The sequence below is a fragment of the Chinchilla lanigera genome, unplaced genomic scaffold (genome assembly GCF_000276665.1).
Source record: "Chinchilla lanigera isolate Chin_1 unplaced genomic scaffold, ChiLan1.0 scaffold00040, whole genome shotgun sequence".
NCBI classification, from domain to species: domain Eukaryota; kingdom Metazoa; phylum Chordata; class Mammalia; order Rodentia; family Chinchillidae; genus Chinchilla; species Chinchilla lanigera.
Genome location: NW_004955441.1, coordinates 13,797,221 through 13,813,688, shown reverse-complemented (window position 1 = coordinate 13,813,688; position 16,468 = coordinate 13,797,221). Strand labels below are relative to the sequence as shown.

Sequence of the window (16,468 nt, the reverse complement as noted above, 5' to 3'; positions counted from 1 at the left end):
GATCACTCATTCATTACACACATGCAGAATACAAGAATCATGCAGTTATGGAGGTTTCCACCCAGATGTCGGAAGAAGGCCTAGCAGGCCAAGCAGTACATGCCTGATGGGGCGGTGTGGGAAGCTGTGAGAGTGAAGCCAAAAATATAGTGGAGACTCCAGGAAGCTGGAGAAGCCAGGAATGCATCATGTCTGAGGAAAGCCACAAGGAGCAGGCAAAGCTAGCCTAAGAGAGAAGTTAAAAGGGATATAACCTCTGGCAATGCTGTAGGGGCGGGGTGGAGTCTGTAGCTTGCCATAAGTTGCTCTGGGTGCTAGATACAAAACTACAAAATTTAATGTTTGCCCCCTACATTTTGGACTTGCTTTGGTTCCCTTGCTTTCTATCCTCCTTTTCCTCCCTTTTCTAATGGGAATATTTACCCTATGCCATTGTATTCTGGTAGCGTTTACTTTTCTGTCACAGGAGTAGAGGCCACTATGAACTGATCTGTAGTTCAGGCTGGCCTTGAACTCATTATGTATCCTAGGCTGGCCTCACACTTGTAACAGTCCTCCTGCCTCAAGCCTCTCAAGTGTTGGGATTATAGGAAAAGTCCAACTTCTCTAAGAAGCTGGACTTCTCTCCCTAAACATATATATGTGCACAACATTTCTACACTCTGGGCAAGAGGAGTCCAAGACAACTGCCACAGCCCATGTCTCACAAGATTCTGAGATGGGGTCTATGCTCCCTAAGAATCAGAGGACCTCTGATCTAACACACTGTAGGCATCACCACCACCCCAGAAGGGGGCCACACTGCCAAGTCCCCCCCATCTGGCAGGGTCAGCTGAGTGGGCTTGCACGCCTTTTGAGGGTGGGACACAGAAACCCAAAGCCTGCCCCTGACTTCTCAAACAGGAACATCAGCTCCAAGCTGCAGATGCCCACACGCGGGTCCAACCAAACCTCCCAGTGTGACCCACTTGCGCTCTCTGTCCTCTTCCTCTAGCCTGATATGCTTGAGCCTGACCCAAACTCCCAGCCCACTGGGTAGCATCCCATAGAACCAAGGGGTAGAACCAACACAAAATAGTTGCAACACTACTGAGTCAGAACCAGGCAGAGGTGGAAGCCACCAGGAGACAGAGCCAAGTGGAGGGGCAGCCTGAGCACAAAGGAGCCTGACAGGAGCCTGACGCACACACAAGCTAACCCACGTCCCTCCCGTCGGCCTCACTTCTTTACATGAGGCTCGACCTAGATCACTTCCGATCCCTTCCAAGCTAGAACTCTTTTTTCTTTTTGTCTTTTCACCATGATTTTTTAATAACTGAGCACACTGCATGTAGTAAGCCTACAATAAGTGTCTTCTTACTATACAAACAAAAACGTCAGTGTATTTTAAGACACACTTGCTTTCCCTCCTGGCTATTCTTCATCCCATTTTAACCCCTCTGTAGCACTGAAAGTGTTATTCTTCCATTTGCAAAGAGCAAGTCCTGCACTGGGAAACTACCTGGGGGTTGTCCTTGGAAACAGGCTCCCTTTTCTGAGCTGAGTCTTCATTTACAAGAGGAGGCGGTGGGGTTCTGGGGCTTGATCACCCAGGGTCACTCAGATAAACCTAGAATTCTGAGCAGTGACATCACAGAATGTCCAATAGCGCTGGCTGCCTGGGTTCAAATCCTCGCTCTGCCACCACCTGTGAGACTTCGAAGAGCAGAGCCTCTAACGACCTCAACTTCTTATTCTTAATTTGGGAGGAAGAGGACACTGACTCCGGCGGTCTTGGCAGGTCTCAGTGAAGACAGATCCCTCCTGAAGTGAGGGCTTGGGGAGTTCAAGGGGCTCCCGCTGCCACTTCCCTCAGGCTCCCACATGCAGTAAGTCCAGTGACCACCCATCTTTGCCATATGCATCTGGCCTTCACTCTCACGGAGAGGCCCCAGCTCCCCCAGGCCCAGGAAGTCCACAGCATGCACATGCTGGGGGCCTCATCCCTGCTTTCACAGTCAGCTGAACCTTGGCATGCTGAGCAGCGGGTACGGTCGCTGAGACAGGACGAGGAGGCAGGCAAGGAGTGGCGTGCAGACAGCGAGGGATGGTGAGCCACACACCCCGAGACCAAGCAGCCCACGCCGGCCATGCCGGCTCCTTACCTCCCCTGCAGGGTCTCTGAGCACCAGGACCGTGTTCCCCCAAGGAGCCGGAGGCATGCTGGAAGGAGTAGAGAGCAGGAGACAGGAAGCAGTACGTACTGAGCCGGCCTGACAGGAGACTGACAAGGACACTCACGGGAGGAGGCGCTTGGTTCAGAGCGTCACCACAGAGACCCAAAAGACCCAAGTGGCAAACAGAGGAAGATCACCCCAAAGCTGGCCCGCGCACAGGCACAGGGCAGAGAGGGGGCGAGCGGGCAAAGGGGGTGAGGTAAGGAGAAGACCCCAAAAGACGGCATCCTGGATGGGCACCACCCCCCTGCAGACTGGCGCCAGCTCTGCGTAGAGCAGCTAACCCGGCAGAGCTCCTGGGACGGTGTGAACTTTGTAACGGGGAGGACCCAGGAACCTAGCTCCACCCTCAGGAAAGCCCCTCCGCCAGAGCCAGGGAAGGTGAGCGGGGGCGACGCCCTCCAAATACGTCCCGGCCACTATCACCCAGGTGGCGGAGAGGAATGTGCGTGTGTGCTGGGGCCTGGAGGGGCCAGCATCGGAGGGTGGGAGTTCTAGTCCTGGCTCCACCATGAATCTGGGCAAGTTCAGGTGATGTTACAGAGCCTCTCTGGGCCTCAGTTTCCCCATGTATGGAAAATGTCCCTATCAACAACACAAAGTATGTCCGCCATACACACTCTATCAGTGCCAGGCAACAAATGCCACTGGGCCATAGGTGGCATTTCTAGACTTTCCCAGGGGATTGGTTTGTGCCGGAAGAAAGCGAATGTCCAAGACTGCCGGTACAGCCTGGGCAGAGGGGCACCCGCGACCTCCCTCCTACCACGGCCCATCCTCAGGCCATCCCAGGGCTTAGAGCCCGAAAGCACAAAGGCGGGGAAACACACTAGGGGGCCAGTTCAGTGGCACTCTTTCCACAAACGGACCTTCCCACAGTCCCCTCATGAAATGCCTATGTCCTCAAGCTCCCTGCAGAGTGCCCTTTGCCCTGAGGAGGCTATGCGCTCCTTCAGGCCAGGAGCCGTTTACCGCTGGGTCCTGGCAACCCCTCCCTGGGAGTGACAGACGCCTCCACAGCGCTGAGCACCAACATACAGCTACAGAGCCAGTCTGACAAGCAGAGGGCACACTGCTCAAGTCTTTCTCAACCTGGCCACACAACCCGGCCGGGTCCTCCTGGTCCTGGGAACCCTGGGAGGCTAACCCTATCTTACAGATGAGTCCACTGAAGCTAAGAAAGGAAAAGCGGCTTGTTCCAGGGCACACAGCTGGGCAAAGGGTTGCAGACAGAGCCTGGGTGAGAGGTCCTCTGAGAGCCGTCCAGTCGTGCCGGCCCTGGACACCCGCGTCTGGGCCCAGCCCAAGGCTGAGTGCACACAGTGCCCTGCAGGCCCACCCTCAGCAATGCCGCCGCTCCCCTTGGCTGCCACGCACTCCAGGTACACGGGGCCAGAGAGGAAAGAGCTGGGCATGGTGTGGGAGCCCGAGCCGGTGGTCACAGCTACCTTTGATGACAAGCGCCTCCGACAGCAGCCGCATCTGATACAGGGGCTTGTTCTCCACAGAAAGATCATCGATCCCGGCCCGCGCGTACATGCTGATGGCGTCTCGGTAGGAGCCCTCCACGTAATGCAGCTTGCCCAGGATCAGCATGGCCTCACACAGGTACTGTGGCTGAAAGGACAGTGCCAAGTTAGCAGGCTCCACCCCAAAGCTTCCATCCCACCCCTACCCAGGACCCTGGGGTAAGAGCCCCTCTCAGCCAGAAGCCGTGCTTTGCCTAAGACCCCGCTCAGAACCGGCCCCTTCTCCAGAAGCCTCCGGAGGTCCCCGCCCTCTCTCCACTCCTGTGCTCCATGGTCACATGCTGGCTCTTAGAGAAATGCTTATGTGACCCCGGTTGTTCGCATGTCTAGAATCTAGGCAGCTGCAGCCGGGGCCCTGTCTCTCTCTTCTGAGACCCCAAAGGCCCCATCCCAGGCTGGCACTCAGGAATTCTGCACTTACTCTAAACACGAGTGCGGGACTGGGACTGAGCCGAGAGCTGTGGGCTCTCAAGCTTATACTTTGGGAGTCGTGTTTATGCACATACATACACAGGAACAAGTACACGACAGGTGACAGGCCTCAGAAGGAGCCGGCGTGACGCAGCAGGACCTCTGTGGGGCGGAGCAGCCGCATTCCCAGCATGGGACAGAAGACAGGAGCAGAGGGCCTGCTGCGTCACCGTCCTCCTCTTATCAGAGCTGGGGGAAAGCGCTTTCTTTCCCGTTTTATCAAGGTCACCTGTGCCTACCCCAGCCCCGGGACTTTCAGGGCCTCCCCAGGGCCTCCAGAGGTCTGGGCTGGCCTGGCCACCCCTACCCTAGTAGCCAGTGCTACTGACTGAGGCAGCTGAGCTGGCCCTGAGCTGGGCCACCCCATCCACAATTCTGCCTTCGATGCAGGCCCAGTCCCACTCGGGTCTCCCGCCTCTTCAGGTCCTGGCCTCCACCCGTGCTCAACCAGCCCACAGTCCCCTGCCCCTGCCATGGTGGCACCAATCTGTCCGTCCTCCCTCGCTGGCAGGAAGGAACTTCCTATGAGGAGGTAAGACTAAGAGGTAGCTGTGGCCCCAGAAGCAGGTTCCATCCCTCCCATCACCTGCTGCCTTCTAAGACCACAGCAAAGCCAGCCCTGGGAAGCCACGTTTTCCTTCCCCGCTGGTCTCTGATTTTTGTTAACACTCATTCCTCTGTTGCCTGTGCCCGCTAGGCCCTTCTTCTCAGCCTGTGCCACGCTCTCTGTCCTTAGGACTGGCTCAGGCCCACCTCCTCCAGGAACCGCCCCCCATATCCAGGGAACTTCTCTTGCTGAATTCCTACACAGGAAGGGCCCGTCGGCGTCAGCACACCGACCTGCTCTCACTGACCGCTGATTAACTCTCAAAGGCTGATTTTTCAAGGGTATCTGCCAGTGTCCCCTAAGAGGCCACCCACTTCCCGGGCCAGGGCCACGGATGACAGAGGGATGCAGCCCACAGTGCTTTTGAGCTGGGCAATGACTCTGCCATTTTGCACACTGATCTCAAGCCACAGGCTGACTTCCTCCCTGCTCGGCCTTGCTTTCCTCTCTGGAGAGGGAGACACAATAACACCCTCACCGCCCACCACAGACGTGCTAAGAGCATTAATAGGGCAAAGTCCTGAGAAAGGAGCTAGATAAGTACGGGGTAGGGTAATTATGATGATTATCCACTCCGCTGAGCACAGGGAGAGGGCAGAGCAGGGCTAGTGGCGGCTCTTGGTGGACCCACGACCACTTTCAACAGAGATTCCACCTGGATGATATGAACAACGCCCTGAATGTTGCACAAAGCTAAATTTATATTATTTAAAAAGCTGCTGTTAGTCATGAAAGTATAACTGTCTTGCCTTCTGATCTTAAGACGTGTTTTTCTCTTCTGAAGCAATGATAATGGTATAGTTTTACTGTTGATTTTTGCTTTTCCAAGGCCCTGACTTAGCAACACTAAACGTCAGCTCCTCTCTGTGGGACCTTGACTTTGCAATGTTCTTGGTCCGTCAGCCCAACAGCCAGCACCTGACAGCCCTGGTCTAGGGGAAACATGCTCTGGGTGGACTGGGGTACCCTGCTGTGTGGATCACTATCGTGGATTCTACTTGGGCCTTACTGTGCCTATCCACAGGAAGGGAAGAATGACCTTGTGGGTATGTGGGAGAAAAGAACAGAAGAAACACTTTAGTTAAGGTGAGACCTATCAAAGAAGAAGTGCCACCATCATCCTTAACCCAGGTTGTCAGTATTTTATGTCTACTCCAGAATTTCCCAGCAACACCAAGAAGTGGCAGACAGCAGCAGAGCTTGGGAGGTAGACACGAATAGGCCTGAGTTTAAGAACTGATGACTTGCTAGTGTGGTCCTCGGCAAAGGGATCACCTCTCTGGGTCTCGGGAATAGGGCTAAAGGAAATACCTTGCAGAAGACAGCTGGGAAGCCTTGATGGGCTGCTGCAACTCCTGGAGTTCAGCGGATAACAGAAGTTACACAGGGGCTTAGTTTCAGAAACCCCCAGAGAACTGGGCTGGACAGGATCTTAGAGGTTTCCCAGAGCTAAGAGTTTCAAGCTACCTGAGGAGGTGCCTTAGGGTCATCTCTCCCTCCCCGCTCCTCCTCATCCGTCAGAACTACTTGGGATGCAGGGAAATCCACCTGAGACTGTATCTGCTGCCAGGAGGAAATATCCCAGGCATACCCCGGGCTTTGCGGGTAAGACAGAGAGACCGAACGAACTCCTTTCAATATTTTATTTTGCTTTGTCCTGGATAACAGTGAATTTCTCCATGTTATTGGTTATATGTATGTCTTTGTTTAATAAAACAGTAAACCTTATATTTAATAAATGAGATTTGGAGGCTGGGTGTGGTGGCACACACCTGTAATCCCATACTTGGGAGGCTGAGGCAGAAGCCAACAGTGAGATCCCAATAAATAAATGAATAAATAAATGCTACATGGTCAGTGACACAGCTCACACAACACATGTGGGGATTATTCTGTCAGTACAAAGGAGGTTCACACAAAGAGAAAACTCCAACTAAAAACTCTTAGCAAAAGAGCAATTTGTCAGACACACGTGCTACAGCTCTGCAGAAAGCTCTGTGTGTGCATTTGTGTGTACACACACACTTGTAAATGCACAAAGAAAGGCACCTGGGACCCACATCCAACAGTGACTAGTGCTCCACTGCAGGACAAGTCAAGGTGGGCAGGCGGTACTCGAAGACCTTTGTCATTCAAATTGCTTGTTTACTGACTGCATTTTCACAGTAGGCCTGAAGTATTTATTTTGAAAAACATTTAAATAAATAGTTCATGGAATCTACTAGAAAGAAACCGAGGTCTTGGTGGGAAAAGCTTGGAACCCATTCATCAAGTCTAACCTTTCCAATAGGCACATCAGCAACCAGCAAGGGGAGGGCCCAGCCAGGTCAGGGGTCAAGCTCAGGGTCAAGTATCTACTTTAACCCAATGCAACCCTCACACTGTTCAAATAATCCCTGTCAAAGAGTTGGAAGCCAAAGTCTCGAACTTCCGCATACTCTCCCATCTCTCCACCCCTCTACCACTTACAAACAAGCCCCACATTCTTGGCTACAGCTCAAGTTCCTGCTCTCTGGCCCCAATGTACCCTTAGAACCTAATTACACACCATGCCCATTTACTTCTGCTAAACTAACCTGCTGCCACGAGATTATTTATAAGAACCCTTCAACCCCATACTGTTTCCTTGGCCTGATATCTTTCTGTGTCCATAACCCACCCCCTCTTTCAGACCCAGGATCACCATCACCCCAAATCTGTTCTCTGTCTCCTCCCAAGAAAGCGGCTCCTTGGGCTCCCACATACCCTATTCCTGCACCATCTGACACAGTCCACCGGGGACAAAGGCTATTCATCTGCTTCTAACACTTACCTTCCTGAGGGCAAGGTCCACACTAGACTCATCTTGGTTGCTCTCACTGTACAAAACACAACGCCCTGTACACAGCAGTTCTCAAGAAAATGCTTAAGGAAGTGAGTGTACTACTTTGGAACATCTCTTGAAAAATTCGTTTTCTCCTATAATGACATCCCCACCCCCCTACTATAGCTCAGCGTACACTTTGATCTAGAACACTCAAACTTTGATGCACACAGGAATAACTGGGAAATCTTGGTAAAACACAGCTTCTGATTCACATTTTGCACTTCTAAGCAGCATCTCAGTGGTGTCCACACTGCTGGTGAGTGGCTCACACTCTGGGCAGCAAAGGCCTAGAGGAAGCTGAGTATACTCCTCTCGGCCTCCCTCAATACCTTGCACACGACAGGCACTCAATAAACACACACAGACTTGAACTGGCCTGGCTTGCTGTATCCTGCAGCTCTTTTGCTGCTGGTCAGCTCTGCTTCCAACTAAGCTCCCTGAGGTCTCACTTCCCGAGAACACCCACGGAGCCCAGACAGCCAGGCACATCTTAGGTCAACCAAGCACACCACCCAACAGAAATATAACAAGTCACAGGCGTAAGCTAGATGTGTAAGTTTAGAAATTCTAATAAAATTTTTGAGATGTATTTAAACTTAAAAATTACGAAATTAATTTTAATAACATTTCCTTTAATACAATATATTCAAGTGATTATTGAATGAACAGGGCCCTTACACTGAATCATCCCCTGCCTTTTTCTGACACAGGGTCTCCCTCAGTGACTAAGTGACCCAGGCGGGCTGGAACTTTTGATCCTCCTGCCACAGCCTAAAAATGACAGGGATGCACTCCCACGCTCCGTGAAGTTAGTGCTCCTTTATATTCCTTGCTTTACACCGAGTCTTCGCACTTCGCAATGTACACTAGCCACACCACAAAGCGAGAAAGAGCCCCACGCAGCGACGGCTAGCTGCCGAGCAAAGCCAGGCCAGCGCTGAGGCAGACTTGTTGCCCAGTGACCAGTGACTCAGGGAGGGTTGGGCCAGCAGACGGGAGCAGGAGAGAAGACAGGAGGCTCCAGGCTCGCAGGCTGACAACTCACCGACAGCCGCCCGTGGTTAAGGACACTGCTCAGGTAATTTTTGGCTTCAATCATCCTGCTCTCATTCTTCTCCAGCAGCGGGATGGAGTCTTTTATTTTGCCTTGGTTCTCCTTCAAACACTGCTCCAGGAGGGCCTCCGCCAGCAACAATTTCCCAAAGTCATCTGAAAAGCAAGGCATGGGCCAGCACGGGCAGTGAGGGCAGCTCCCTGGAGTGATCTGAAGTCCACCTGGACAGAGGCACTACCTCTGGAGCCCCCAGGCACTCCCACCCAGTGTGTGAATGGTGCGCCTTTTCCATAAACTTAAAGAGCAGCTGAAGAACAGCATAAGCGCAGGATAAGCTGCTCCTCGGGGTTTACTGCCTGCTACAGTTTAGTACTTAAAAAGGCAGATTTTCTAGGACTTGAGGACAAATTCCCAGAGTTTCAGATGAAGGACAAAGCCATATCTATGCCCTGCTGTGGATAATAAGTTCCTAAAACCAGAAGAAATTCTCCCCACACTACTGAAGAGGAAAAGGACATTGGGTGGCTTGCTAATGCATTTTCCCAGACTTCTAATGTCCACATAAACATAAACTGCTTTTTCCCATTTGGAGGTATTTTAGTGTGGCTCACGGGCAAACCGGCAGTCCATGCAGAGTGAGGTGCGAAGCCCACGGCCTGGCGCGTCCTGGGAACGTGTTTCCTATGGACACTTGCGGGAGTTCTCTCAGACACAGAGCTCATCTGCACAGCTTACCAGCTGGCAGGCAGCTTCCCACTGCTTGGCTGAATTTGCTATCTCCCTCTGCCACACAGAAAACTCCCGTCTCCTTCACCCATATCCCTGCCACATGCAGCAGAGGTGACTTTTTTTTTGAGCCAGGAGTTCGGGGTGCAGGGTTTGGGACCAAGTGTGGTTTCACAGCTGCTGCGGTGACTATTCAGCGTGTACCCAGCTAGCTCCCTGGGCGGGGACCTGGCCTACCACTCAATGCGAGTGCCCAGCAATTACCTGCTGAATGAATCAGATCCTTTCAACCCCCCAAAGAAACAGCCATCAGGATCAGTGAGTCGAGTGCCTACCCAGCCAGTCTCTAGGGATCTACGCTCAGGCCCATTTTTTCAGTTCAATTTGCAGCCAAGATGCCTCTCTCTCCTCACCCTTAGGATCTCCAAGGTCTGCTCATCTCAAAGCCACCGGTCCAAAACTGCACATTGCCAAGGAGGACTCTCCTCCCCTTAGGAACACTTCCTGCAGAGAGCAGCCCTAATTCTCAGAATCCTAATAGTACAATCCCAGGAGGTTTTTGCTCTGAGAGCATCGGATTCGATACCTTTTGCTACCTACCTCAGGATTTTTAAAATTACATTTTGAGGAAATACCCACAAAATGTCCAAACTCTGATCCACTGCTATCAGGGCACAAGTGAGTAGATCCTTTCTAACGGGCTGTCTGGCAACATAGATCAAGCTTGTCTCTGTGCCTCCCCACTGGCCCAGAAGTCCCATCGCTGCAGGGTCCCTTGCACACCTGTAAAATGAGCTGAGTCTAAGATCCTTCCTGCAGCATTATTCACACCAGCAATAAACAGCACTAGCCATTCTGCCCATCAGGAGGCTAATTAAAGTGTGGGACATGTACAAAAAAGGACGCCACGGAGAGGAACAAGGACACTCTGTGCTTATATGGAATGTACTAAGATCCACTGATAGAACAGCAGAGTCATATGCTACTCTATGTTCGCGCACACTCGTATGTGACGGCGTGTGCACACACACACTCGCACACAGTGGCCCTAACACAGCAAAAGCTTCCCACTCTTTTTTGTACCAACGGAATGTTTGAACCCTGTAACGATATTACCTAACAAAGAATAAATTCAAATCTAACCAACACTGAGAGGCAATCCACATTTCCAACTCTCAGCCAGGAGGAGGGGCAGCTGCCTGGCAGTTTCCAGGGACAGCCTGAGTCTACCCCTAGGCACTAAAGGTTCTCTCAGCTTTGCGTTTCCCTAAAACTCAGGGTAGGTCTGGGCCCGGTGATGCCCTTCTGTAATCCCGGCCCTCCTTCTCGAGAGGCAGGAGGACTGCAAATTTGAACCTAGTTTAGGCAATTTAGTGACTTCACAAGAACCTGTCTGAAAATAATAACTAAAAAAGGGCTCTGGGATGTAGCTCAGGGCGAAGGTCTTGAGTTTAATCTCCAATACAGAAACAAAAACAAAAACAAAAACTCGAGGTAGGCTTACAAGTCTGCTCAGTCCCAGGAAGGGAAATGAACGCCCGCCCCAGGCTCCGCCCCTGGGCAGGTCCTGTTCCTTTGCCCTGGTGCCTTTCAAGCCTTGAGAAGCCGGCTTGCCTTCCTCCTTTTCTCCTTTCCTCCAAATTACGGCTGTCCTCTGAACCTCAGCACTGTGAGCCAGCCCCTAGGGAGGCACTGCAAAACTTGGGAGTGTACGCACAGTTCAAGAAGAGAGTGGACTGAACAATTTCGAATCTAAGGAATGTAAGGACAAAAAAACTGAAGAGGGAGCACTTTGTTTATTTTCCATCTTGCTAGTGCTCCATTTATACTGCATTTTACGAAAGTATGAAAGCACACAGGTTGGGGATTTAAACAAAATAAAACAAAACCTATTCCTCATCACAGTCCCTTTCAGAAGCCCTGCTGTAATCCCTAAGAGTAACCCAGTCTGGGAAAGGAGCGCTAGTATTTTTGGTTAAGGGCTTACAGAGCACCAGGCACTTTATTATATGTTTTTGTTAATCGGCACAGCCCTAAAAGATGGCTATTACTTCCATTTTATAGACTAGACTAAACACAAGAAATATTGTAAGGGTCACAGACAACAACACAGCCAAAACTTCATCTGTCTCTGCTGCACCCCATGCGAGCACAGGTTTGGAGAAGTCAAAAATCAGGAGCGGTCTGTGAACTGCGAAGAGCAGGTTGAAAGCTAATAGCAAACCCCAGGGCAGGGATAAGAACTGTTCTCGCTTTCAGGGACCTGGGAGCCTCAGAGGTTTTGTTCACCCTAACTTCCTGTCCTTGGGTGGGGAGACTTCCTCCCTAGGGTCTCCAGTTGCATCTCTGTCTAGCAGACCCTCAGCAGGTGTCAGAAATTCACTTTCCCTCCTTTCCTCACTCAACTTCTTCCTTCCCGCCTCACCTCTCTCTTCCTTTGTCCTCTTCTTCCCACCCCGCTGTTCTCAACTGACCAGTCTATGGAACTACAGGATATCTGCGGATTAAAGGTTGTACATTTTCAAAGCTGGGCGAGGTTGTGCATACCTGCAATTCCAGCACTCTGAGAGCCTGAGGCAGGAAGATACCAAATTCAAGCCCAACCCGGGCAATTTATTAGTTTAGCGGGACTCTGCCGCAAAATACAAAAATACAAGGCTGGAAACACAGCTCAGTGTGAAGGCCCTGGGTTCAATCCCACTACTGAAAAAAAATCCTGATTTTTCAGTTATTAAGAATCCAGGTGGAGGCCAGGTCAGGCGTGGTGTCGCACATCTATAGTCCCAGCACTCAGGAGGCTGAGGCAGGAGGATCTCTGTGAGTTCAAGAACAGCCTGGGCTACAAAGTAAGCTCAAGACCAGCCTGAACTGCATAGGGAAAGCCTGTTTAAAAAAGACCCCCCCACACCAAAAAAAGAAGAATCCAGGTGGATAAAAGCATCCTCATCTTCCCAAAAGCCAAGCAAGGTGCTTCTTAGCATCCTGCTATCTGAAGCCCACCCCCTGTCCAGTTTGTCCCCTTCCAGGGAAAGGCCTCCAGGACAAACAGTAGAACAACTAACTGTGGGAGTCCAGCACGCCCTCCCCGAACCCTGGCCACAGGGGAGGCCCAAAGGAGGCCTGGCGTGGTGGCTACGCAGTCTCCTCCCCCAAGTCTTGTTTTGAAAGCCTCTGGCAGCTACTTTCCTCCCCTCCCGGCCTCTCTCAGGGTGCCTGGTCCCAGGGGCCCCTTGGAAGCCACCTGCCTCCAGCAGACCTCACAGTCGTCTCTCCCTGTCTACCAGTGTGCCCTCAGGACGGTGACCGTGAAGCTTTTGGAGACCAAGTGCCAAACTGCAACCCAAAACCCACTTATTTATCTCAAAGCCAACACTGCAATTAAACCTGAATAATGAGCTTTTAGTTTAGAAAAACAGCTCTACATCAACACACCACTGCTGTAGGAAATGTGGTCCAGCCAGCCCCGTCCCTCCAGGTCAGGCAGGCACAACGGCTCCTGCAGCTGCTGGGGCCTTCCGACCACAGCCAGGGGAGGAACAGGCCCAAACTCTGCCTGCCTCCAACACGCCCCTGCTGACTTGAACTGTAGAAAGTCTCCAACGTTAAAAAAAAAAAAGAGCTAAAAATAAAATGAAACACAAAGATGTGGTGACTAGAGACGAAGAGAAACTCAAGAGGGACAGAATCTAGGTGGGGGTAAGCAGGTGTGAACTGCAAAAGTTTCTGATTTCTGCTCTATGTTTGAAATGAGTACAATATTGGAAATGGTTTCAATTCAACAACCAAATGCAATGTGTGACCTTATTCAGATCCTGACCAACTACAAAATTTAATTGCTAGCTTTTTTTTTTTCAATAGGGTCTTCCTATATAGACCAGCATGACCATGAACTCGCAATCCTCCTACCTCAGCCTCTTGAGTGCTGGGACTACACATCCATTAGGCCTGGCAAATTGCTAGGTTTTTTGAGAATAATGGTATGGTGGAGCTGGGCATGGTGGTGCGTGCCAGTGATCCCAGCACTTGGGAGGCTGAGGCAGGAGGAACACCATGAGTTTGAGGACAGGCTGGGCTACATATTGAGTTTAAGGCTAGTCTGAACTAAATAGCAGTGGTTTGTCTCAAAAAAACAAAACAAATAAATGTATGATGGTTACAATTTTTTAAAAATTCTTATTTAATAAATACATACTGAAATACTAAAGTGTGGAGGTATAGTCAAACACGACGGCTCATGAGTTCACACTCAGTCAAACTGGATGATATTAGACGGAGTTCATTCTTCTCTTTTTAAAAAAATGTTTTAGAAATTTTTCATAAGGGTTTTTTTTTAATCACTTAAAAAGGCTCCTTGGATTGTTTACTTTTAGTTTTTACTTCTGTGGTACTGGGGACTGAATCTAAGACCTTCACACTGAGCTGCATCCCCAGGCTTTGTTATTTTTTATTTTGAGACAGAGTCTTGCTAAGTCACCCAGGCTAGGCTCCCATATATGATCCTCCTGACTCAGCCTTCCAGGGTGCTAGGATTAAAGGGAACTAGTTGGTTTTACATAAATAAGCCCCGGCACCACCAGCCATGCTCTGGGGCTCCCCTGCTTCACCCTGACCAGATCTAAGCTGATGTACCTTTGAGGAAAACACACAAGAGTAGTAACTACCTTCCCCCGGGGGCAGAGGACAGAAGCCTGCTCAAACAGGAAGAGGGTGCAGAGGCCTGTTCTGCTCCAGCACGTCCTGACCCCTCCTACCACCCACCAGGGACCCCACGGCACCATCCTCCGGCCCTTCGGAGTGGAATCCATGCACTGAGGGTTGTTTTACTGTCTCTAGAGACCTCTGACACAGCAGGCCTCAAGGCCTCAGAAAAACGGGGTTCCCTGGGTTCAGCGGCCTCCCCGAGTACCTTCCACCCCCTCCCCTGCATTACCTGACTGTCGAGGCTCCCACTGAGTGGAAGTCTAAGGCCGGGGGACACTAAGATTCTCCCTCCTGGGCTGCAGTGGGGGTGAGGGGCCAACACTTTGAAAAAAAAATAGGTTTTTGATTTCCTGAGTGATCAAAGAGCCGCTCAGAGAGTACCAAAATAGCAATCACTCCCCAAATGCTACGTGTGTGTGTTTTGGGAGTAAAAGGCGCTCTTTTTCCTTTTCTTTTAATGGGTTTACTGATTTTGTTTATTCACTATGATTTCTTTTATTTTTTTATGTTTTTTTTGGTAGGACATTCTGATCATTATGTATATATATATACACACATGATATACAGGGTCTTGCTATGTAGTTCAGGCCAGCTTTGAACTCACTATGTAGCTCAGGCTGGCCTTGAACTCTCGGTGATCCTCCTGCCTCAGCCTCCCGAGTTGCTGGGATTATAGGCACGCACAACCATGCTCAGCGATTTTTATATATTTGTATTAGAACATGTTTGCAGCACGCAATGGTTATGTTCATTGTGGGAGTCAATACACGTACACAATACATCTCAATACTTGTTCTATCCCTTTCCCCTCACTGGTTTTCTGTCCTCACATTGGTTTGTGTGTGCACGTGTTCGGGGCAGTGTACCTGGATTTAACAGTGGGAGAGAAATCACTCATAAAGCCAAACCCCAATGTCGGCAGGAGAGGCCCCCAGCATTGAGTGTCCCTCCTCATACTGGCCAGTCCCCACAGTGAAGCTTGCCAGGCTCCAGGCCCCCTCTCCACCCCAAGAAGGCTGGCGGGCACACTGGCTAAGCACAGACTTCACGGTGTAAGCATTATGTGACCTCTAGCGGCCTTGGTGCCCCCACATCTAAGATAGGGACAAATCCCCTGGCCTCCTCGAAGAATATTAAAAATAGAGACAATACTCTCCACCATGCCATTTACACCCCATACTGTGACGGGGTTTCCTGATGACATTCCATAGGATACGGTCAAATTAAGTTTGAGAAACGTGGCGTTTGTGCCCTAGGCTGGGCTTGCACGCAGGCTGGGCACATTATGGCCCTGAGAAGTTCTACCGTTTCTCTCTCTTGGGCCCAGCCCCTGTCTTTTGGGCTCTCCGGCTCTCAAACTCCCACATCCACCCAGAAACTGCTCACCTGATCTCTTCGCCCTGGAAGAGGGCTCACCTGATTCTCCAAACACGCACCTCGAGTCTGCCCAAGCCCCCAGTGCCAGGCGCAGAGGTACACCAAAGCCTCAAACATCCATCCCTTCCACTAAGACCCTCGGGCCGCTCCACCCTCCCTCCCTTGGGCCTACACATCCCCCCCGCCCCAAATACCAGGCTGTCAATTTCTCTGAACGCCACAACTGAACACCAACTGCTTTGGACCACCTCCCAGCCCCTGAGAGGGCGCCACCAGCGTCTTTGCGACGTGGCCAAACGAGTGGAAGGATGTACTCAGAAGCCTGGGTTCAAATCTTGTTTCCAAAACTTCGTGGCTAGCTGGCGGTGATGGCGCATGCCTGTGATCCTGACACTCTGGAGGCTGAGGCAGGTGGGTCAGCATGAGTTCGAGGCCAGCCTGGGCTACTTAGTAGGTTCAAGGCCAGCTGAGCTATATAGCAAGACCTCGTCTCAAAAACACAGCAGTTCGCAAAAAACAAAGCAAAATAAAACAAACAAACAGTGGCAGCACGGCCATGTCACTTCATTTCTCTTGGCCTCAGTTTCCTTATCTGTAAAGTGGGCAAACAAGAGCAGCCCTGCTGGCTGTCATCGCCACCACCACCGTTCCTCGGGCCGGGCAGTCTGTAAAGTGCTGTAGATCGGCCCCCTGCAGCAAAGGCTCTCCGAGACTGGGCACACGCTGGGCCCCCCGAGGGCTCCCGGTACCGGTACCGAGGGGAGGGCACCAGGGTCAGGACCGGTCGGTGCCGGAGCCGGGGCGGACGTCCCCGCGCCCCACCGAGCGTCCTCCCGCCCAGCACAGGAGCCCGGCCCAGCTACCTCAGCCCGAGTGCGAGCTCCGCCGCGTCCGCCGCCGCCGAGCACGCCGCGTCCGCCA

General features: G+C 51.5%; 1 protein-coding gene across 1 annotated transcript in view; it reads right to left on the bottom strand.

Annotated features, from left to right (window-relative positions):
• The window catches only part of Ttc7a (tetratricopeptide repeat domain 7A), a gene marked incomplete at its 5' end in the record, with an annotated part of 111,179 nt that extends 102,281 nt beyond the window's left edge, over window positions 1–8,898 (bottom strand). Inside the window, 2 exon segments of the mRNA XM_013517568.1 lie at window positions 3,665–3,833; window positions 8,735–8,898. Coding sequence (XP_013373022.1) covers window positions 3,665–3,833; window positions 8,735–8,898 — 333 coding nt within the window.
• Between the last annotated feature and the right edge of the window lie 7,570 nt (window positions 8,899–16,468).